This window comes from Strix uralensis, chromosome 2, assembly GCF_047716275.1.
Source record: "Strix uralensis isolate ZFMK-TIS-50842 chromosome 2, bStrUra1, whole genome shotgun sequence".
In the NCBI taxonomy this organism is placed as follows: Eukaryota; Metazoa; Chordata; class Aves; order Strigiformes; family Strigidae; genus Strix; species Strix uralensis.
The window spans coordinates 130619058-130643532 of record NC_133973.1 but is presented as its reverse complement, the minus strand read 5'-3'; the positions used below and the strand labels follow the sequence as shown (position 1 = coordinate 130643532).

General features: G+C 41.5%; 1 protein-coding gene across 4 annotated transcripts; it reads right to left on the bottom strand.

Moving 5' to 3' along the window:
* Positions 1–375: 375 nt before the first annotated feature.
* PCF11 (PCF11 cleavage and polyadenylation factor subunit) lies at positions 376–21161 on the bottom strand. Of its 4 annotated transcripts, none has more exons than XM_074860326.1 (17): positions 20468–21161; positions 15664–15789; positions 13222–13410; positions 12630–12821; positions 10684–11789; positions 10240–10429; positions 9503–10145; positions 7921–9416; positions 7445–7546; positions 6011–6098; positions 5181–5300; positions 4534–4639; positions 3764–3947; positions 3147–3302; positions 2016–2108; positions 1486–1521; positions 376–877 (listed from the first exon to the last, which is right to left on the bottom strand). In XM_074860326.1, exons 1-17 carry the CDS (start codon positions 20654–20656, stop codon positions 668–670), a joined length of 5226 nt encoding a protein of 1741 aa, XP_074716427.1. In that variant the 5' UTR covers positions 20657–21161; the 3' UTR covers positions 376–667. The 4 variants fall into 4 exon arrangements, with proteins under 4 accessions (XP_074716427.1, XP_074716425.1, XP_074716429.1 ...); XM_074860324.1 differs by having other exon boundaries at positions 4534–4642; positions 20468–21159; XM_074860328.1 differs by lacking the exon at positions 7445–7546 and having other exon boundaries at positions 20468–21159.
* Between the last annotated feature and the right edge of the window lie 3314 nt (positions 21162–24475).

Sequence of the window (24475 nt, the reverse complement as noted above, 5' to 3'; positions counted from 1 at the left end):
CTTAATTACCAGGCATCCTGGTTTGTTAATTGGTTGTTGGCACTTGTGTTCACAATCAAGCACTCTGGTTGGTTTGTTAAATTTACCCCTCTATCCAAGAACTGTCTTTTTGGTTATTTTTTTTTTTTTTAATATCTGGATATGTAAGTTTGTTCAAATAAGTTTAAAAAGAAAAGAAAAGAAAAGAAAGCTAAGGTTGTCTGTCTGAAGTTCTGCGCTGCTTCCCTTGATAACCCACCTATGGGATAACTGAAAGAAGTTACTTAATTTTTCTGAATCTTACTGAGCAAAAGTTCTTTTTAATTCCATTTAAACTGAAAAAAGTACAGAAACACTGTCTTCATTTGATGGTGTGCATAAACATTACACTCCATATATAGCAAAAATATCTTTTATTTATAATTTACATTTCCACAAGTGAAAATTGTACATTTTTACATATACCATTTCGTTCCATTAAATTTTCACGCATCTACAGAACTTTCACACAATGACACCTGAAACTGTGCAGGCAATAAGAAATTCAAATACAAAAATGTATTTATTAACCAAACAGTAGTTGAGGCCCTGCCTCAGTTGAACGTTTTTATTTCATATAAAAAGTATTTGCCTTCCAGAGTTAACACAGCAGCTCTTCTGTAAAAAAAAAAATCATACCTCAGTTTGTTTAAACAGACTCATCAGGTTCTGTTTTAATATCTGTAGATGCAGGTGTGCTCTCTTCTGCACAGGCAGTAGGGGTGTCATCAGGTTCTTCTTTGACTTTAGGTGAGTCACAGGACTCTTGTGTCTCTTGTTTAACAATGTTCAACATTATATTTAGTGGATTTTCTACAGGAGTCTTGCTGGGAGATGGTGTGCAATCAAATGATGATGTCTGCAAAGTCAAAGTCAATGTAGCATTAACACACAATAAAATAACCATTTTTAGCTTCTTATCCCTTTTACTCTTTCTGAAAATGCAAGCATGCTGATAGTCAGGCACTCAAAATCCAAACTTCTACTTTATCAAGATCCTAAGAAAACAAATTTATTCTTTAATAGCATTACTCTTTCACACTTAATTTGAAAAGGTATCATCCAAGCACCGATGAAACGTTGCTTAACACATTACCAGAAACTATTCCCTGCTATCCCCAGGGGAGCTGTAACTCCCAAAGCCTTAAAAATAGACTACACACCAACACCCATTTACTTAATTTTTGCAAATTCCTAAGATTACACACATTACTCAACAATAAATGCATGATGTGTTTTCAAACCATGGTTTTGCTTTAGTCATGTATGACACACAAGCTGTCACGGTCCATCACAAGGAGAAATACATCTTAGCTAATTCTGTATTACAAACTTGCCACGCCCAAGGCCTTCGATTCACTGTCTAGTCACAGGCACATTCTGAACACATCTGCTCCCTGCAAAGTCAGAGATCAAACAAACAAACTGAAAGCAAAATGCCTCAAAAAATATGAAGGATTCACTTACGTTTTGGTAATCTTCGTAGCAAGATGGATGGTAAATCTGGAAAAGAATTGTTACACATTATAGCAGGATCACTGGTTATGAACAGAACAGTTCCAATGACACATATCACACAATTTGTCTAGAAAAACAATGGTATGAGCAGGCCGAAGTATGGTGCCAAATATAACTGGGAAAAGATTTTGTGTATGGTTATTGAGGAAAAGTTATCCTACAGAAGCCTGGTGTTAGGAATTATTTGTGTACAGCTGCATACAGAAATAATTGAACCAATATCTACACCCATATACAGAGACATTCATTTTTCTTTCAGCACTGCAGTATAAGGGAAGGTCAGTGAGCCTATACTAACACCACCAGAACTTCATGCACTTCCAAATGTTGAGAAATTTATGTATTTGAAGCCAGGAAAACTACCATGGGAATCTTCCAGGAAAGAAAGAGCACTTGCCCCCCCCCCCCCCCCTTATTTTTTTGCTATAATTCTTCAGGTTTTTTACTATAAATATCACATATAAGTAAGATCAGATTACCTTTTCATCTACTCTGATAGCATTCTTCAGGTGCCACTCTTCCTCTTCTTCATCCCAATACTGTTCAAATTGCTCTTGGCAAATTTCACAGCTCTGAAAAGTTGGAGTAACAGAGATAAATGAGGTTATTGCAACAATTTAGGGAACACATGAACTTCAAGAATCTAGTAAGAGTCAAAAAAGGGTCTTTTAAATTAAGTACATTGAGACTACAACATGATCTTTCCTCCACACTTTAAAAATAACTTCAGAAATCTTTAATTATAAATTATTTGAACATAGTTTGCAGACTGAGCAATGATCATCATCTGGCCTCGAAGACTGTTGTCACTTGAGAAAGGTAAGCTTTGCCCTTTCAGCTGGAAAGTCTCTGCAAAACACTTTGTAACAATCTAATGCTGTTTTACTGTCACATAGGACAATCCAGTACAGGGAGTTAGTTAATTTTATTTATGGCATTATCTTCACTCTTCCCCTTAACCCAGAGTCTCAAATTTAAAAGGCAGAACTTTTAGATGAAGTATTAATATTTTTAGTACTTCTGTGCAAAATAATCAACTCTGAGAACAAAAGATACTTTTTAAAATTAAAACAGAGGCCTTCATGGCTTGAAGTAGTTTCTTAGAGGCTTGCATGTAAAACTAAATTGTAATTCTACCAACATTTCTATGTGATTAGTACACCAATTCATCTATCAAAACACAGACCTAGTGGTTACTTTAACACTGAGATATTTCTTTGTCCTGATGCCTATCTTCTACTCTGTGTCAAAGTATCAGAAACCCAGCAAACCCAATCATTATTTGAATGACAAAGTACTATTTCCAATTCACTTGCTCTATTTACTCTTTCTATGGAAATGTTCAGTAAATTAACACACTTTGCCCATTTTGATTTTGCTAAAATGATGGAATACCCGTGGGTGTCGATTTTTTTGAACTACAGGCTACTGTCTGCCCCTGGGTAACAACCATCACATACACAAATACACTACCTGTGAAGTGGCTGCAGAGGTCCAAGAACAAGACTTCAGCCTACATACAGCCCACTGTATGAAAGAATGCTGTAAACTTCTTCGAAGAATTAGATCATTCTCTGTATCGAGGCTAATAAAGGCAAGCTGAAACTTACCTCGACTGCTCCAGCTGGTCCAGCAGGGACACTCTGAAACTCCTTCTCTTTCGCAGCTTCTTGTGTCTTCAACACAACCTCTTCATGAGCTTTTTCAAAAAAATGGCTTTTTGCACGCTCCTCTAGATCAGCTATTTCTTCAAATTCAATCCAGTCCTGAGGAAAAAGTTTTAATTCACACTCAGACACTGACAAATAGCCAGAAATATTTAAAAAATCAATCTCGGGGGGGGGAAGACAGCCCCAAAGTACCATATTTAATATTACTTCATTAAAACTGAAATGCTTTTCACATGCAGCATGAGCACAGTGCCTGCCTTCTCACAATGCTACACTTCAAAAAAGCCTTTCTCCAGAAAAACCACTATCCTCTAATTTCCATTCTCAGTGTGACGAAAACAGTACCAAGAGCTTCAAACTGTTTACTGTTCATCATACAGTTGCCTTTTGTATTTTGACAGGCATTTGAGAACTACTTGAAATATCTAAGACATCACTGTTTACCAAAGGCCAACTCCTGTGATGATGTAAATTTCAACTGCAATCTTACGGCGGGTACATAAGTAAAGCACAGAATCCCGCCTATAATTTCTCAAGTGTCCTACTGCGTTACTTACTGTTAAACTGTAGTACCATCTTCTGTGTGTAATTTTTCTGCTAACATCTTTTTCTGTCCGGTTCTGACGATAATGCCAATCTAAATGATCCGCATAAACATCTGTCTGTGAAGTAGTGAATCTCATTCCACATGAATAACACTGAATCCCAGTGTACAGTCGATTTATAACACTATCATAACGCCTACAAAAAGGAAAAAAAAATGCCTTAACATTTCTTTGAAAACATTTCTCAGTAAGTCGCTTCATATGCCTACAACAGTAGAGGAAAAGCACAAATCTACTGCAAGGTTAAATAACACAATACAGCTAAATTCTTCCTGATTTTGGTAACACAATCAATTGAAGCACTCGGATAACAAACAATGGGCTCATATTAACTACTCATGAGAAGCATGCTAGTGTTGTTTCATGCCTACTAGCTTCATCACCTAACAGTGCATAAAATGGTAATGCCTGCATTTGGTTCAGCTTTGCAAACTACCATAAAAGTGGTAAAATTAGTAGTATCAAAGGAAGAAACACTGACTTTAATATGTATCGCAACCTTACTGATTAAGTAACAACATGCAACTTGTGTAAAGATAGTTTTCCCATGTTAATTTTCCCTCTTTTTCCTCCCTCAAATTCTCCAAGGCTAGTATCAAAAACTGCAGGTCCTCTTAATCACAAAGTGACTTTTAAAAGCTCTCAACTGTCTTGGATTAACTACCTAGATACTACCATGTCACTATTCTTACTGCACTATAAACCCATTCTACTATACGCACTGTCTAAGTTCTTCAACTGTGAAGTTAGTGAGGTCTGGAACATTTTGATCTTCATTCTGGTCATCATCCTCCTCTTCAGCAGCTGGCTGGGCTGATGTTTCATTCACTTCTAGAAAGCATAAAGAAACCATTTAATGAAAATTTCAGTACATCATCGGAAAGAAATGACATGTTCCTGCAAGTTATTTTTATTCAAATATTAATAAATATGGTATGACTATGCTAAAATACAAGCGTGCAATAGCTAAGTCGATCTTCTAACAACATTTTTAAAAGCGTACAAGATACTGGAAGTTATTCAGAATTTCAATTTAGGAGAACAGTATTTCACCTCAGTCTTCGGTATTAGAATTCAGTCTCTGATTCAGAGACACAGAAATATTTCAGAAAGTGGTAAGAACCTGATTATAATCAAGAACAAGTTACCCAGGCACAGCATCAAAGACAAAACTGACTGCTCTGGATAGCCAAAGTGTACAAATTAAACAAGATACCAAGAATTTACTCCATCACATGCACTAAATTCCTTCCCAAAAACAAAGCTCAGTTTAAAAAAAAACATGCAGGAGTTCACAAAAGTTCTTATACTTAGCTTTACGCTCAGCTGTGGATAAACTGAGTAGTTAGAACATAAAGGATATACATACGTGCTGAAGTGGAATCAGTTTTAGACAGTTTGAGGATCCCTGTTGACAGCAGTTTAGCAAACAATTCATTGACATCAAGCTGTCCAAGATGGTTATCAGGATATGAATGTGGAAGGGCTCCTGGGGAAAAACATTGACATTCAAGGAGACAAAAGGTTAGCATTAGAAATTTACTTCACTTTTATCAGCATATTTCTCAACACACTTTTCCTTCTGCCTCCTACTTCTTCTGGGGTTTATTTCAAATTTTTTATCAAATGTCTTTGCTTTATGTCCTTGGCTAATTTCTTCCCTTGCAACAGCTTCCTTCATAATGTATTCTGAAGTGCTATCCAAGCTGGTTGCCCATATGCAGATTTTTACTGGGTAGTATTTACCGAAATGCAGTATTTTCCTTATTTTATGCTTACATATTTCACCAGGGCCAATCTACTACTTCACCTACTTTAACCATTTATGACTTTTTAGAAGCTTTTTGTTACTAACCACTCATATACTGGGAATGTTTGCACACCCTCGCAAATGCAAGCCAGACCTACAAACTGGTGCCTTCCAGAAAAGCAGACCAAAATTTTTTTTTTTTTAGCACAACTACATACCAAAACCACATGGTTAAAGAAAACTAATGAAAGCCTTCACTGTTTGAGGGAAACCCCTGAAGAGATGATGGTACTACAGAGACCACACCTATGGCCACCTCTCTGAGGCGGCTTCCCTTAGTCCACACAGACCTAGTACACCAGGACACTCATTACAAAAGGGTAAGTTTTGTGGCCACTAACAGAACAATCCAAAAGAAAGAAAAGGAAGTTAATTATTTTGTTACACACCTGCAGGGTTCTGAACAAAACTTCCAGGATTTGGCAAATACTGTTGACCTTGGCCATAAGGCCCTGGTTGAGCAGACATGAGAGAAACCTGTGAAAGCAAGCATTCAGGTATTGGGGTTTTTTTGTATAATAATGCAATTATAAACTTACTTTTTTAAATTTTATCATTAACCTCTAGATGTTTCTCAATAATTTCATATATATTAAACTCCTTCCAGGAGTGAACCATGTCCATTTAGTATTGAAAGGTCCACAAATGACTACATAACCTTTCCCTCATTTTCATTTTCCACTAGAAAAATTTCTGAACACATACTCATTTGCCTAACATTACAAAAAAATAACACCTTTTCTTCTACCTATCGAGCCTTCAATCACATTTTCCACAGTTCTTCCTTTTAAATTGCTCCTGTTCACCAAAGCAAAGCTCATCAGAAAGAAATCTGAGAAACTGGTAAATGTCTATTAACAAATGCCATCTCTATTTTAGCATCCATTATACAAAACAAAATCCTGAAAGCACAAATTTTTCAGCAAACCAGCTACAGTAAGCTTCAGATAGAAAAAGTTTTTATAACACACTTGTAATAAAAATAGGAGTTTTTTTCCTAATTGGCTGTTTTCTGGATTTACAAATTGTTTAAAATTTTATCCCATTAGAGGTTAGCAGGACACATTACCTGCTTTCGTACCACCAGTTAACTCTTTATGTTCAATTATTATCCTGCAAATTAAAAATGCTCTCTAAAATCTCTGCTGAAAGAAATTACATCGTTTTCACTGATGTAAAGTAGCATTTTCCCCTTTTGAAGAGAGCATTTCCAACAGGCAACAGCAGAAATAACTGAACTCATAACGCACGCTGGTGCCAGGACAATTTTAAGACTGTAGTTCAACAATATCTTCATCTTTCTCAATTCCCCCAAGTTAGGGCCATCTCCTTCAAACTGGCTTGTCACCACTACTAACAGCTGCAAAAGGACAGCAGAATTATTTTGGTCCATTCTAATTCTACACCTCTGTCCTGATTTTGGCTGGAATAGAGCCAGTTTTTTCTTAGTAGCTAGAATAGTGTTGTGTTTTGGATTCAGTATGGGGTTTTGGTACGAGAAGAATGTTGATAATATACTGATGTTTTTAGTTGTTGCTAAGAAATCAAGGACTTTTGCAAGTGCACAAGAAGCTGGGGCGGGGCGGGAAGCAGAGCCAGAGCAATGCTCAGTATACAGATGAGGGTTGACCCTCTCTTCCAGGGTTGCAGTTTCAGAATTCTCGCTTCTCTGGGATCGCTAACCAGGAACGGGCTGGGCATCGGTCAGTGGGTGGTGAGCAATCACGCTGTGCATTACTCGTATTTTCTATTATTATTATCATTATTATTGTATTTTACTTCAGTTATTAAATTGTTCTTATCTCAACCTACGATGTCCTTACCTTCACCCCTCTAATTCGCTCCCCCATTCCCCAGAATGGGGGAGGGTGAGCAAGCTGCTGCGTGGTGTTTGGCTGCCGGCCAGGTTCAAACCACGACAACCTCTAAAAAAAATTAATCATGTATATTCACTTACATTAGCTGTCACGCTTTATATATAATTCACTTTTGTTCAAGTTTAATGGAAACACCACAGGCTTCCACTTACCTAGTTTTGTTTTCAACTTAAAAATACTAATTTCACTGTCATATTCTCAGCTATAAAGCAATTGCAAGGACCCACTATTTTAATTCCTAGAAACAGGTTCTTAAAAAATAGCAATGCATGTTCTTGAATTATCCAGAAATTACTGAAGGATGACTTTTTTAGTTGGAAACTGGCTCCCAGTCTGCCAGCTCTTCCATTTTTATAAGAAAAACTGCTTATTTTCTACATTCTACTTCTGCAAGCACGCCATTTAACGCAATCAATTCTTACCTGATTGCTTCCCAGTGGCATATTATTGAAGTTCCCATATTGAGGGCCCTGAAGAGGTTTTTCATCAAAGTAATGTCCAGCTGCTCTCAATGGGAAATTCTGTGCTCCTGGGCCAGCTGGCCCATTGAAATTTGGTCCAGGCGAACCATCAAATATATCAGGTCTCTGGAACTGCAACCCATGAGATGGTCCATTGTAGCCCTGGCCGGGATGTTCGACAAACGGACCACCTTGTCCGTATGGTGACATTTCTAGTCTTGAGGCAGGATGGTTAGCTACATTTTCAAAACGGGCACCTTGAAGGCCAAGGGGCAAGTCAAATCTAGAGGCTGGCTGGTGAGGTCCATCAAATCTTTGAGGTATGGCTGTATCAAATCGTGGTTGTGCCTGTTGGCCAGGCGCCCTTTCAAATCTTGGACCAGGCTGTCCATGAATTCCATCAAATCTTTGCAAGAGAGACAACTGTCCAGGCTGACCATCAAATCCAGCTCCATGACAACCATCGAATCTTGGACCAGCCCGACCCAGAGGACCATCAAATCTAAGTCCACCAGCTCCCTGGTGTACTGGTCCATCAATCAACCTAGGACCTACACCTGGCTGACCATGTGGTCCTTCCAATCTCAGCCCACCACCTGATGGTCCATGTGGCCCCTCAAATCTGAGCCCACCACCTGATGGTCCATGTGGCCCCATAGGCTGACCATGTGGCCCCTCAAATCTGAGGCCACCTCCGGGTTGGCCATGGGGCCCCAATGGCTGTAAATGTGGCCCCTCAAACCTGAGGCCACCCCCTGGTTGACCATGAGGCCCCAAGGGCTGACCATGGGGTCCCTCAAACCTGAGACCACCCCCTGGCTGACCTCGAGGCCCCATAGGTTGACCATGAGGTCCCTCAAACCTGAGACCACCTGAAGGCTGGCCACGGGGACCCTCAAACCTGAGACCAACTCCAGGTCCTTCAAATCTAGGACCACCTACAGGCTGCCCTGCAGGCCCCTCAAACCGCAAAGGCCCACCTATCTGCCCAAGAGGTCCCTCGAACCTCAACGGACCTCCTCCACCAACCTGTCCTGGGGGTCCTTCAAACCTCAGGGCCCCTGCCAGCTGCCCTGGTGGCCCATCAAATCTTAGAGCTCCAGCTCCCCCTGCTCCTGCCAGTGGTCCATCAAACTGAGCTGCACCTGCCCCCACCAAAGGCCCCTCAAATCTCATAGCAGCCTGTCCAGGTGGCCCATCAATTCTGGAACTTGAACCAGCAGCAGCACCATCGACAAAAGGGCTTCCCTGTCCATCTACTCCGACCCTTGCAGCAGACTGCCTAGGTGAGCCATCAAATAGAGGTCTGTCTTCCATTAGTGCACTTATCCTCTGCTTTGCTTCAATGCCTCCAAATCGTGATCCTGGGCTTTCTGGAAACGGTGCTTTCTCTGGATCTTCATACCTAGCTCTTTTGAAACGTTCACTGAATGGTGATCTTGGTTCCTCTCGAACACCTAAAAAAACCAGAACAGGTCAGATAACCACTCACTAGAATGTTGCCAATTACTTGACAGGTATAAAATAAAGCAAAAGCACGTACCAGCTTGCCCAAGTAGCTGTCTTTCTTCACGATTATCAAATCTGCAGATTGCATCACCATCTATTTTCTGGAACTCTGTTGTGCTTTTCCCCTGTTGTCTGAGAGCATCTCTAAATTCATCTGATTCTCCCCAGCTGTCGTAAGGATCAAAGTTCTTAGAACCTCTTGCTCCTTTAGTTGCATTCTGTTCCTCAAGTCTTCGTCGATTCTCAAGCGGTGAGAGGTTATCAGCAAAAGGTCTGTTAGTGCCACTTACAGGAGAGTGTCTCCTTGATCTTTCTCCAAATGGTTCTTTCCTGTCAAACTGTACTCCACGCTTGGCTTTTGCTTGCTCACATTCTATTCCAGAAAGCAATGAATCAGATATATGATAATCCAAAATATCATCAGGATCCAAAAGATCAAGCCTTGACAACGAATGCTGGACTTGTGTTCTTTTTAGTTTAGCCTTATGTTCATAATACGTTAATTCTGCATCTGATAGAAGAGGTTTCTTCTTCAAACCACATTTTTCCTCTGTAGGGCTATCCCAGACACTACATCGGTGCTTCCCTTCCTGATACTGGAACAGCTGTCGGATCTGATGAGCTACCATGAGGAACTCATCTTGTGTTATTTCACCAGATGTTAAGCGTTCATTGGCCTATAATAGAAAGTTAAAGTTTAGGCTTCCAAAAAGAAAAGCTAAGCACACTATACCAAAGACACTTCTATGGAAACAGATTTATTAGTATTACCTTCTTAAGTAATTCTCTCTTGCTTGCAGATGTCAATTCTTTGGGAATCTGTAAATTGGCATCCACACTTAACCGGTGCTGCTGCTTTGGTGCTCGGGGTGATAAAATTCCTTTACCAGCAGGCCAGTTTTCCCGGTGTCTTTGGTGAGGGGATTTACCAAGTGCTTGGTGTTCTTCATTCTGCTGGGAGCTGAAAGCAAGCATACATTTAAAATATAGATTACTTCTTTATTCAGGACATAACTGTTACATTCCTAATTAGAAATGATCAGGGCAAAACATCACTATCACCTTAGAATCTAAGTATGCACCATTTCCATATTTCACTAGTAGAAATAAGTTAGTCAGTTTTAACAATCTGAACACTGCCTCCCAAAGATGACTATTCTGAAGTCAGCAGTAGAATGACTTCAAACAGAAGTTGTTTAAAAGATAGTAACTTACTTTTTATTTTCTTCCCAACCAGATTTCCACCTCTTGCCTGATTTGGATCCTTGCCAGTTTTCTGCATTCTCCTTTGGATCAGGAGAAGCTTTTGTAGAATGCTGGCTTGCTGCTTCTTGGGGCCTGTCTTCTTGGGCTTTTTTCACTCTCCTCGGATCTCGCACCTCTTGTTTAACATTTCTCTTATTAGAATTTCTTTCATCTCTTGCTGCTTGTGTGCCTTCTTCAACATGAGACTGCTTAGGGCCTATCTGACGTATCTTTCCAATTTTAGGAGTTGATGAAGTGGGAGATAAACTTCTAAGTCTTCTTTTGGGTGATCTCCTCTCTCGTCTTTTTGGAGAATGCGTAGATGGTGACCGTGCCTTAGGAGACCGTGATCGTGATCGTTTTCTACTACTTGATCTCCCTTGTTTTCCACCCTGTTTTTCTGACTCCTCTGTACTTGTGTCTTGTTTCTGAACAGCACCATTAATTACTTTATTTCTGCTGCCTACTGGTCTATGTTCACATGTCTTATGTTCCTCTTTTTCTTTTTTCTCTGTATTTCTCCTCTTTTCTTTCACCTCCTCCTCTTTGCCCTCTGACTTATCTTGAAGATGTCTTTTCAGCCTTGGATCCCGCTTACTAATTTCAGATACTTTTGTGCTTTCACATTCCTGGATTTTAGTATCTTTAGTATTGGGTAGCTTATTTTTCAAAGGAGATGGTGATTTAGATTTTGCTTCTGACTGGTCAAGTTCTTTCTTCTGTGTTTTTTCACTTGCCTTCAATTTTTCTTGCTTTGAGTTTTGTTTTTCAGCCTGTGTTGTTTTGTTTGCCTTGGTATCAGACTGACTGGTCGTGTTCGGTGGAAATTCTTTCCGATGAGATTGATCTTTAGCATGAGAAGAATGCTGAGCCATCCGATTAAGCCGAGGATCCCTATTTACTATTTTGATATCATGAAGCGGAGGACTTGGGGATGGTTTATTTTTTTCGGATTGCACAGCAGTCTGATGAGGTGGTTTAACTGTCATATGAGGTGTGGGAGACACGTGTTGCTTGGAAGGTGCTGGAACTGAAGCTATAGTAGATGATCCTTGCTGAACACTAAGAGATACAGCCTGAAATAGGAAAAAATTCAGCATTAATCTGCATGACACAACTACCCTGAGATGCTCGTATTCTGTTTCGAATCCAAAACCCTACGTAGAAATGTCTTGAAAGTTATGAGATTCAACCATTTAACTGAAAATGACCCATTAATTGGTCATTACAAGTATTAAAATAATGCAGTATCATTACAAAAGATCAAATTCAAATATAATGCAAAATCAGTACTACAAAGTCAATATGGCAAAATATGTAACTTAGGCACATTTTCTCATTACAGCGTTAGTTTTTTTCTATATATTCCACATGCTCACAGCAACTAAGCTGCCAAGTATCTGATACAATTTTCATAATTCTACACTTCAAAGATGCTTTATTTTGGTATCATCAACTGTCAACATAGCAAGACTTTTAATTATGAATGTGAACCAATACAGCTTAACCGCCATCTTCAGATGGTGGCATCAAACCAACCTGACCTAACAAGGGAACTGAATTTATTTCCAACAGTCAGGCTTCCTTCTTCTATAAGAGCAAATGTATTTGAAAAAGCCTGTCTTCCTGTAAGCCACAAGAAGAGGTGGAAGGTGAGGATCGTAGGCAGGCATCATTTTGGACAGTTGTTAAAAACAAAACATGAAGAACTTGTTTTTTCTACCTCTACTTTGAGTGTAATTCTTAAGGTTTTTAACAAATACTGTTCAGGAACCCCAGATCAACTTGCATTGCTCTAGTCCTAGAATAGCTACCCTTGCCTAACATGAGCACATGTACTGCAGTTACCAGTATAGCTAAGTATTGTCCTGAGAGAGAAAGGCCCAACTGTAAGTTTCATCAACTATCCTACTCACCAACTGTGCTTTAGTCTGTTCCAGCTCCAGCTCTAATTTTTTTTGCTGAAGTTCTAACAACTGCTTTTGCTTTGCAAGCAATTGCTGCCTTATCAGTTGCTCCTGTGTCAAATTCTTTTGTATTTCAGGAACAGCTGGAGGAGTAGAGGCACCAGAAGTGACAGCAGAGGTAGGTGCAGTAGATTCCTCTGGCTAAAAACAGAATAAAAAAAGTTACACTTAAAATCCTGATGGAATCAACTAACTCCATCTCCTTTAACTGTTATCATGATCCAGTACTGGGACTTAGTTTGTACAGCAGTTATAAATTGCATTTTTAATGCAAAATATAACTAAAACAATTTAAAACTTTTGCCTGCTGTGACAGATGTACGTCATTTAATATAAAGTCATCAATGTTCCAAAACCTAGAATACAGATTTGAAATATAAAATCCAAACCCATGAAATATTCTGAATTCAGAAATTCCTCTTACCTGTCTACAAAGGTCAGACACTTCATTCTCAATATATTAAATTGTCAAAAAGCAGCATACAAACAATGAAAACTACACGTATTACCATCTGTTCATACAGTAGGCATAAAAACTTACCGATTTATTTAAAAACTTAGGATTCACATGGATGCTAGAAGTATTCACATTTGGGGGCAGAGGTTTAATTGGCCAAGCAGGATCTAATGAGTTGACTCTGACATCAAGTGCATACAGTTTCTTCAAAGGAAAAATATCATCCCATGTGGAGCGTAATTTAAATAAACTTTTCCTAGTATTTTCATCCACCTAAAACAATAAAACAATTCTATGGCTTGTTAAGTTAATATAAAACAATTTCTTAAACTTTTCTGTAGAACTTAAGACTTCATTTATTTCCTATTTCTATCAACAGTTTGCCATTTTAACACATTATACAGCATTTATAAGCAGTGCAGATCATACATCTATACCAACAGAATCGGTAACAGAAGCTCAAATGTGGAATTGTTGTTTCAAGGCCATTTGAAGGTTTTATTGGGTATTACCATTCTCTGATAATTTTCTTTCAACTTTTCCATTACCAAAATTCTCATTTTACTTGCCCAATTTCTGTGGAAAAAATACAGTAACAAAAATACTGAAAGGCAACAGCCTCTGAGACAATACATTACTCAAGTGTTTGTGCTGAATGGAGTGTAACAATGACAAACAAATCAGGAAACAACAAACTTTGTGAACAGAAAAGGTGTTTTGCTCAGCTGTTTAGTCACTGAAGGATTTTTTTCCAACAAATGCAACAAAAGGGGTATTAGCTAAAACGAAGTCAATTATATCTCAGTTCAGCTGCAAAATTAGACCCATCCGTGAGCCACAGATCAAGCGTACTTGTAGGACCAGTGCCCGTTTTATCTATTCACAGTTAGTTTGGATTATCTCGTGACAGGTAAATTAGAAATTTACAGTAAAGCAAAATTTAGTTAATCTTGTAACTTGAGTAGTTCAATTAAACAACAAATGAAAAACATCTGAGGACAAAATATATGCAGCTGTCCTAATGTCAATACCCCAATTCAATCATTAAGTATTGACTGTGTAGATGGTTTTTACTGCAGTTTTATTTTTAAGATGTTACAGCAAGACACAGAATAGTCTGGAAAATTCGGCAGTTCTTTCAGGGGAGGAGCAGGAACTTCAACAAAAATAGTTCATACTTAGCTATTGGGGGGGTGCCTCTATACAGTTTTCAATGAGAGGGTATGAAGTTCACTGCAAAAGGTGTGGAAATGACTGAGCAAAAGTTTCTGACTGCATCAAGTGTCTAAAGATACCTTAGTGACCATTTACTGATAAAATTTGTAACAATGTCAGTGCTGGAATTCTACTTGCATCTTTCAGCAGGACAAATTAGGCTATTAGAAGTGACTGCCACTCTACAAATTTAATTAATACACATTAATTAAATAGTTCTAGTTAGCTTAGTAGACAGTTAACCTGTAAAACTCTGAAGATTAGTTATTATCCAGAGCTTCAGCTGCAACATTAAATGCAGCTCAGTAAAATAACATTCACAATTTAATATGGGAAAAACAAATATCTATCTACTCTACACACAGTAGTTTATCTGTTCCTTATTTCATCATGCATTTCACATGTGAAAACCATAAAGCACACTGGAATCTCAGATCCTTGCTGATATGTAATCATAGATAAATACGCAAAAGCTCCATTCATCTCATTCATATGAGATGCCACTTTCTTATAGCATACAGGAGACCACAGAAGTGAACCCTTCATTTCTGATCCAACTTAAACCCATCCAAGTCCACCCTTTTAAAAACTGGACGTTGAGTTGCCTTTCTCACTGAGGAATACACACAATTACTTCACTGGGTTTAAAAACTAAGAGCAAAAATTAAAAGATATGGCAGTTTTAAATGCCAATGACATTAAAACAGGTATTAAGTAATGTAATATAGCAATACATTCCAAGACCCTTTCCTCCCCCTAGCATTTTTTTTTTCCAAATCACAGACCACCAGAAGAGAATCAGGTGTCAGTGCTATTCAATCTTCACAGCTTAAGTGCTCATTTTGCACACCACAAATTAAGTAGATCAGACCAATCTAACTACAGGAGAGAAAAGCTCTGAGAAATTCACAACAAACTGATTCTCAGTCTATTCTTGGCATAAAAACTATTTACTATCTTAAAAATAAACCAACAGTTCATAATTAATTGGTCTATACATTACAAAAAGTCCATCCAGGCAAGCAATCAGTACCCGAAATACTGTTAGTAAAATCTTGCCTGGACAGGAAAATTACAGACATTTATGAACCAAATTAAGTAAGACTCTGCATTTTTCAGCTACCATGTAACTTACATGCTTGATAGCAGCAGGAATAATCTTCCACAGTATAGACACAGTACTGAGATTTATAAAAAACAATCCATTTGTGTATTTCACCACCCAAGAAAACCCAAAACTGAAAGCATGTATTTATTTTACCAGGAAGAACTTTTGCTTATAATACAGAACTTTTCTGAAAGTGTATATACCTTTTCAAATACACAAATAAATGTTGCAACTAGGTTTTTAGTAAATGCAGTAAGATATTCTCTTCCCACATTCTTGACAATGGAATCCATAAGGTACATAACAGGGAGCTTCTCTGATGCAGGAGCCTGGAGTAATAAGAAGAAACTGAGAAGTTTAGTACAACAAAAACATATTTTAAGCTTTTTAAATAAAGGGATTGCCAATCCCAGAAATACAGACCTCTCTTTTTGGTTGCCACTATAAACACCAAGGGATTTGGCTTGGGATTTTTTGTTTATACAAAAACTTAAATCTGGAAAATCGATACTCAGTTCAAAGTATATAGCAGTGGGTCTATCACACAAAAAAAAGAACACCTTATTCTGTTTGCGTATCAAAGCTTTGGAAAAAGGCAAAAAAAAAAAAAAAAGGAAGAAAAAAGAAGCCCACAAGACAGAATTGCTGCTAGTGCACTGAGTGTAACCTTTCAAAACCCACTTGAGAAAGTAATTTTAAGTTAGCAGGAAACCATCGTTAGCACTTCAAGGAACTTCTAAAAAATAGTTTATAATTCAAACCTCCTGAATGCTTGTTTTTCTGGATTTCATAGAACACAAATCAGACTTCTGGCAAATAGCCCAAACTAGTGAACTTTTGTAGCTGCAGATTATATGTTGAGTATCGCAGTCTTTTCATAAACTACACGCAAAATAGGTCACAACTATTTCACTGTAATCCAAACGGACAAAGCAAGGAGTCCCATTCTCTCTTGGCACTTGTAGTGACAGTTCAGAATTCCAGAGTGCATGCAAAAATGCACAGTCAGAACAAAGTTCAAAATCCAGACAAAACTCAAATCATCTACTTGACCAGGTAAACGCACAAGCTCAGGAACCGCAACCATGATTTTCACAGACGGGAGTCTTCAAACTTCGGACACATCTTTGCTACAAGAGGAGGCTTGTTGTTTCGTTTTTGGTTTGGGTTTTTTTTAAATCCGTTTTCAAAACTTCAGACTTGTTGACACGGACAACATGAAAGACAACACCACAAGCCATGTGTTGACCGTGATCCCTTTAGAAGAGCATCCACTCATAATACTTTTAAGTCCCATTCACCATCTGGTAAGCTCAGGATAAAACCAGATAACTTCACTCACTGCTCATTTTAAACAGGATAGGCTACTAGGTTAATTAACAACACCTTACTTCGCAGCCCCACTGTCCAGACAAGTGTGTGGAAGTGCTCCTCCTTTACAATTTTAGATGTAATTCCTTCCCCTTTAAGGTGGTTCACAGAAGGGCACCGAGTCAACAATACTTGTAATATGGGTAAATCACAATGTCTCCTCACTCTTAAATGTGTATTAATTTACCATGACCTGAAATTTAATATTGAAGAGGGCAGAATTCCTTGTTAGTTGGGGGTGGGGGTGGTGTCACTGCCTCTGAGCATACTGAAAAAAGTACAAGTGGTGTATTTTGTACATAAAAAGACAGAAAAACGCAGTTAAGTTAGCTAAAACTTATTGCAGCACATTAAAAGCCTATCTTAGACTATGACACTGAACTGTAAACAAGCTAATATGCAAGTGTTAGAATAAAGGCATCTCTCTAGTCTCAGGAATCAAAGACTGTGGGTCTACAACTACTTTATATTAAAATGCCTGTGGAATATTGGTTTCTTCTTTAAAGCAGTCTGCACAATGGCACATTAAAAACACTACTCTAAGCTCTGAATGCCTTCCTTTATAAAAAAATGACAGTGCACTGTTTCTGACTTTTAAAGTCAGCTGTTAGTGAAACAAAGAGCTGTCTCAGAAGTACCTATGCCCATTTCACCCATGTATGGAAGTAGCTCACTAAGCTAAGCTTCAAGTCTGATACACTGGGGAATCGTAGAGTAGCAAAGGCACTGTACAAGTTTAACTGTCACTTTCATTATGCATCAGACTGTTAGAAGTCATCATACATGGAAGCACCGTAATCTAGTAAGGAAGCCTACTTCAAACAGAATTAGAAGCTCAGCAGCATACCCTGCTTCAAATATAAGCTACTCAGGTGTCACACTTTAAAGGACCACAACTTAAATATGGTTGGAATATTTAAGTCTTCTCTTCTGGAAATGTTTATTATGTCAAGATATCTAGCACATATTCCAATAACCACAAAAGGGAATCCCAGACTTGAATGTATTTTGTTTTCAGGCGGTCTATACAGTATCCCCTAGCAAGAAAGATGCCCGCATGACACTAACCAAAAGGCAGGGAGGCGCCGCATAATCACCAGAACACAGAACGCTAACTCTGAGCTCACCAGCATCATATTTAAGACTTCATTACAGAATTCCCACTGTTCCTTCAAATAATGTAGGAAAGCTATTGTTGGAAATGTGTGGCTTTTTTATTAGTTTCCTAAAAGATTTCAAGTTTAAAATCATATCTGGCAATTGAACCCCAAGTCACAAACTTGTGCAAAAATTTGTTTAAAAAAAAACCACCTTGTATACAAAATGGATCTTGGAAACAAATTCTGCACTATACAATGGTAAATAAAAAGACAAATACATATTTCACACTTTTTATTTACAAATTTTATAATACCAGTCACACATTTCAGAACCATTTATTAAATTGTAAAGCAGACCACTCAAGTTTTACACTAAACAAACTGTCTCCAGGCAACACTTTTAAAAAGTGGCTTAGTAAAGGAGATCACTTTCCCAGAAACAACTAAAAACTTGCCTTGAATAAACTACAGTCACAAACAGTAACTAGGCAAAACTAACCATTGATACAGGATTTAAGACATCTTTAAAAAAAACACACTTCAGGGCAGGCTCTAAATCACCCAGAAATGAAAAAAAAAATTTGACAACATTGATATTAATCACAAATCATTTATACACATCCACTGCCCTTTAGGAGATATAATGGTGAGATCTATTAGATCATGAGGTCACCTCCCCAAGGAATGGCAAAACTCAGCCACTGGCAGCATTTAAAACTAGACTGGAAGAGGTCTGTGGAACACTAAAAAGCCATCCTGCATTGATAGAAAGATAGATTAAATAACTTAAGAGATCCTTCCCTCCCCATCATTAGATAGTACAATTCTCACCATTATAAACCACGATTTAAAGCCAAAGGAAAAAAGCCTTTGAACACCTGAGATCAGAGGGAGCAAGGGAAACAACGGGGGAGGGGTGACTGGCACGAATGGCGGGGGGGGGGGGGGGGGGGGGGGGGACACGGGACGGGACTGAAAGAAGAACCCTTTTCTTACAAAATGCTCTTGTTAAAAAGGTGCTGTAAACCCCCATCCATGTGCTGTGGCTGACTGATGTCAGCAACTGCCTGGGTTGGGCTCAGAGGGAGCCTCCTCTTTCCCTTCTTTTTATATCATGTGCCTTTCAGACGCCATGTTAGGATCCTACAGGCTGCTGCAGTTTTTACGGTCAGGGAGAATTTCTTCTTCCCCATCCTCAACCAATAAACTTTTCTAGCCAAAATAAATTAAGTACGCACACAACACTAGCATTACTCAGGGCACAGATCACCTGAAATCCAAAGATTATCCCAAGCCCACAGAATTTTCTCTAATCAGGCAGAGCAAAACAACCCCCATCACCAGCACACACGCTTCTCTATCCGGAGCAGATGATCACCTTTCACCCACAAACTTTCCTATAAGATATGGGTGCCCACCCCCCACCCCCAAATTAATATCTCACTGGGAAAATAGCCTTAACTGATACTTAGAAGTCATTATATTTAGCCCTTCAGAAGTGGACAATTTGCATGCTAGAAATTTAACCTTATTTTCATTCCTTTAAACTACCCCAAAAAAACCCCCAACCCTCCACAAAAATCTCCCCGTCAGGCCCTCTCTAATGATCGCAATATTCATCTACTGTCGAAATCGCTAAATGCAAGGGTTTAGACACCAGATTCGAGACACTGAATACTGGCTCCACGGAGGGGGAAAACCCAGCTACAAGGGCGAGGTGCTGCTGCCCAGTCACTGCCAGGCCGCCATGTTGTGTCTGAAATTTATACGGGGCTTGAATCGCGAGCCATGCTGCCCTCCCAGAGCTTTTGGTGGGGCGAGTCCCAAACCCTCCCCTACTACGAACAGGGTGGTGTGGGGGCTGTTCCCCTCCCTCGAGTCCCCTGCTCCCTACGGGGTGAAGGGTAGAAGAAGCAGCAGCCTTAAGCTTATAAAGGAGGAGCCCCCGACGTCTCGCCCCGTGCTCCCTGATCGCATCTGAGACACGCTTCCCTCCGCCTGCTTCCCCCACAGCGGCCACAGCCTCCTGGCCCTCTCCCCACTGCCCCGGCCGGGGCGCTCCCCACCCCACCCGAGTCCCCGGCACCCTCCAACTCCGCCGAAATCCTGCTCTCTCTACTCGGCCCCTAATTAGCCAGCCCCACCCCCCACCCCCATCGTCCCCTCCCGCGTCCCCTGAGCTCCCCTGCCTCGCCGCCGCCCCCATCTTCTCCCAGGCCCCGCTACACCCACCCCGCCACTGGCCTCCTCACCCCAGCCGGCCCACTGCTTCCTCCCGAGCCTCTCCCTCTCTCTCTCGCCCCGTTTCCCGTCCCTCAGGCCCTCTCACCCGTCCGGCTTCTCTGTCTCTCCAGTCCCCACTACCCTCCTCCTCCTGCCACCCCTCGGCCCGCTGCTTCCCGGCTCCTCCCGCGCCCCTCAGCAGGCCATCTGCCCCACGCCCTTCCTCCTAGCCCCCAAGGCCGCCCTAACCCGCTGCCCCAGCCGGTCCCCCCAGCAGTATAGGTAGGAGTAGTAGTCGGTGGAATATAAAAACCTTGGCGATTTGCGCCTCGATCAGGGAGACGATGTCCTTGGCGAAGGGCACGTTCTCCTCGGCCAGGATGGTCAGCATGTTGATGTGCGGCTTGCTGTTGAACGTCAGGTCTTCCAGCGACGACTGGTAGTCGCGGCACGCGTCCTCCCGGGCCTCGCTGCTACCAGCGCTGCTCTCCGGGGCCGACATGCTTCTCCGACCGGGGCCCGCACCAGGACCCGACCCACCGACCGAGAGCCCCCTCCCCGCGATCCCCTGCCGCCGCCGCCGCCGAGCGATGCCGCCCCCCCCGCCGCTGCCGCTGGGCTCCTCTACCGCATCCTCCGGGCTGCGGCTCCCGCTGGCTGTGGTGCTGCCGTCCGTGCTGCTGCGCCTTCAGCCGCCGCCGACTCAGTCTCAACGCTCACAAAATGGCGGCGGCGGCTACGGTTCGCGAACCTCTTCCTCCAACCGTTGCGTCATGTGAAATTGTTCTGGGGAAAGGGGCCGGCGGTTTGGAAAGCCCCTTTTGTTCCCTCACTGCGCCCTCATTGGCTGACGCCCCGTCTGCTCAGCCCGCGATTGGCTCAGCCGTCATCACAGCAAACTCTGATTGGCGGGGGCCGCCCCTCGGCTCCTCCGATTTGCTCCTGCGCTAAAGCCCCGCCCCCACCCCGGCGTCCCGACTTGCAATTGGCTGCGTTTCCCTACTCCCCTGCTCCTAACGCGCTGCGCCTCTTCCTCCCGCCTCCCCTCACTGCCCGCAGCGTTGGTTGGTGGCCCTGAGCAACCCCACCTTTCCGCCAACCCTCAGCTGGCACTGCACCGCCTCGCCCCGCCTCCCGCCCGCTATTGGACCACCCGTTGGCGTGGCAACGCCTTTGCCCCCGCCGCACCGCCCCTCGCCCGCTATTGGACCAGCCGTCGGCGTGGCAACGCCCTTACCACCCCCCCACCCCCCCCACCCCCCCCCCCTCCCCCCCGCCGCCCCCGGGCGACCCCGGCTGCGGCCTTCTCGCCTCACACCGCCCGGCCGGGGAGCGGCCGCTGGGCACCGGGAGAGCGAGGAGCGCTGTGTGCCGGCACTCCCGTACGGGAGGAACCACTCGCTCCAGCGAAGCGAGTCGTACCAGTACAGGCCGCAGCACTCACGTAGACCTGGCAGCGAAGCGCAGCCGTGTCCCCTTCCAGGGTGGTTGTGCCACAGGAGCTGGGAGGGCCGGCGTGACCCGGGGCTGCCAGCGCCCGGCTGGGTGCCGGTTGATCCAGGGCACAGGATTTTCCCTGCCTGACAGGAATTCATGTGCCTCAGCAGGGGTAGGAGGCAGCAACCCTGGCCTCCCTGCTTCTCCGATGCCCCCCTGTCTTGCACCTTTAACTGATCACCCCTCCCACCAGTGTTTTTAGGTCGTGGCCCCACTCAACTAAGCCACAAGCAGCATTTCTTCTTTTTACTATGCTAGTAGGAAAGTGCTAGTATAGTCAAAAGTAACAAAACCTGCTCTTGGTGATGAGATGTGCCCAGAGGTACCTCTTGGAAGTTAACCTGCTTGCAAAGTATTTTAAGGTACAGCCATTCCTTCCCCCCGCTGCATATTACTGATTAACTCTGGAGAGCTGTCGGCATTTGAAAGTAATCCATGGGTGAACGCTTCATTAAAATACACTTTGAAAAACACATTCTGTGAGATCACTTTTAAAATGCAAATTATATATATAAAACTTTCACATATATTTTGCAAATATAAGCAGAAAGATAGAAAAAATGGAGACCTGGCAAGTTTCCAGTAAAAACTGCTGTTTGCCATTTCTTCTGCATAAAAATGTATTTTAGTATCTATGTTCACAGTTGTATTCCCTTTCTGAAAAATGTGACCTTCAAAGCAGGGGAGACAGGAAACGCAACGGCATCTTTTATTTGCCTGTTGAATGGTATGTTTGTGTTTGTTCCTGTAAGCCTTGAAATGCCGTACTTTGTACACACCACTTCGCCTTTACAGTGTGTCACCACAAGATAAGAAAATGAAACTAAAGTTTCTGTCCCCGGCCAACCGAAGCTGGGACTGCAAGACTTTTTCTCAGTGTAAATATTAGCCAGCTATTTGAAGACACACTGTCCATGAAGAATATTAATTATGTACTGGGAATCGAGCCATCATGTAAACCCAGTTTATTTGGCAAAAACAGTACATATTGTTCTGCTCCTAGGGGAAAAATGTGGGGGTGGGGAAATCTACCTCCTCCTCGTACTACTATATTCCTAAATTAGAATGCTTGTTCATACTAATTACAGGAGCAAAACCAATAATATGAGCAAAACTGCCTTCATGACAATGTCATGTGGTCCAAGGACACCCTCAAAACCAGGTTTGTTGTTTACTAATCCGCAAAGGACCAAGCCTGATGCGAGGCGAAGTAGGTTGCTACCCTCCAAAACACACCCGGCTCCCTGAGACCGAGTACAGCCTACATGCCTGAGCAGATCCAGTATTTTAGTATATTATTAGTTTGTCTTGACTAGTCTTCATATGAAGCCAGCAGTACCTCAGCAAGGCCTACAGGCTGTTAGCGAGAAGTTGCCCGTGAGGCCCCCATGCTGATGAGTTGTGGGAACACTCCGTGCTCTAAGCAATTCTTGAAACAGCTCATTAAGACTGGCATAGAAATGCCTGTTGAGTCTCTCCTTGGGCTCTCTAATGAAAAGTTGTTTATTATTACAGGAATTGTGTTGTACAGGCAATATGTGCAGAGCATGGATTTATCTATGCCTGCAAAAGCACGCTTCATACATGTGTTCTTGAAACCACCCCCTATCAAAAGCATAGCTCTGCTGAAATCGTTAGTTAGAAATGTTTCTGGTACAGCTATGTCCCACTGGTTCTTATTCCAGTTGACATAGCTGTCAGTTAAAGTTTGTTGTGTTTTTTTTAATAGATGCAGATAGGGGTTTTGCTGGTATAAAACCCACTAAAAGGGCTCTAGACTAGACCTACATGTAGCACACTTGACTTGAGCATCACCAGCAACCGATATTTAAAGAAGTTTTGCTGGATAGTTGTGAAATTAGAGTACTACATGAGAAAATATATCGGGTAAGAAGTCTTTCAAGAATTTATTACATTCCAAAACATCTGTAGTTGTACTTGAAAATACTTCTACTTGTGTTTATGCTTGAGCTGAATTTCTTGGGAAGTTTAATAAAATTCCTTTAAAGAATTGCATCCTTTTCGACATGTTTGGAAAAGAAAAACACAGACACCAAAGAAACAAACACAGTGTAGATTTTTAAATATTGGTTTAATGAGATGTAAATTATCCCTCTGTATATGAGCTTAAGTCCTTTGTTCTCCAGCCCAGATTCACTTAAGGAAGCAGACAGTGTTTCTCTGTGGGCCTCCCAAAGGGCGAAAAGCTTTACACTCTAGTCAAGCCTCCAAAGCAGCTTTGCTGTCATCAGCCTTGCACTCTTCAGTAGCTGATTTGTAGAACAGCCTCGACCAGAAAGTTTGCCAACATAGCCACAGTGGAATAGCTGGTAAACCCTCCTAGAGACAGGGTCCAATTTAAATTGCTTTAATAATTATGTATTGCTTATGTCAGAACTGCAAAGGATGTTTTGCCATTGAAACTACATCTGCAGGTTTTCTCCAGCAAAACTGTATTGATTAGTGAATGTTGTTATAGTCCTGCTATTGCTAAATCAGCAAAACTTCTAAATATAAACCAGTCCTCTGTTGTCTGCCAGTCAGACTCCTTGTCTAGGTTACATGGGTCTCATGCAGGTCCCTCACTTTTATTCACATTTAGAGTTGTACCTTGGTGACCTCTGACCAAACAACCATAAGCCTTTTATAACTGGATTACCTCCTGTTTAGAGCTAAGCACCTAGATTACTCCGAATGCGGAGACCCTAGTTTTGTTCATAAGGTTGAAATGTAGGAAACACTGGAATTACAGGCTCAGGAAAGCACAAAAAAATGCAGTTTACTCTTCCAGTGTCTGGTGGTGATTAGGGCTGAACTGGAGATG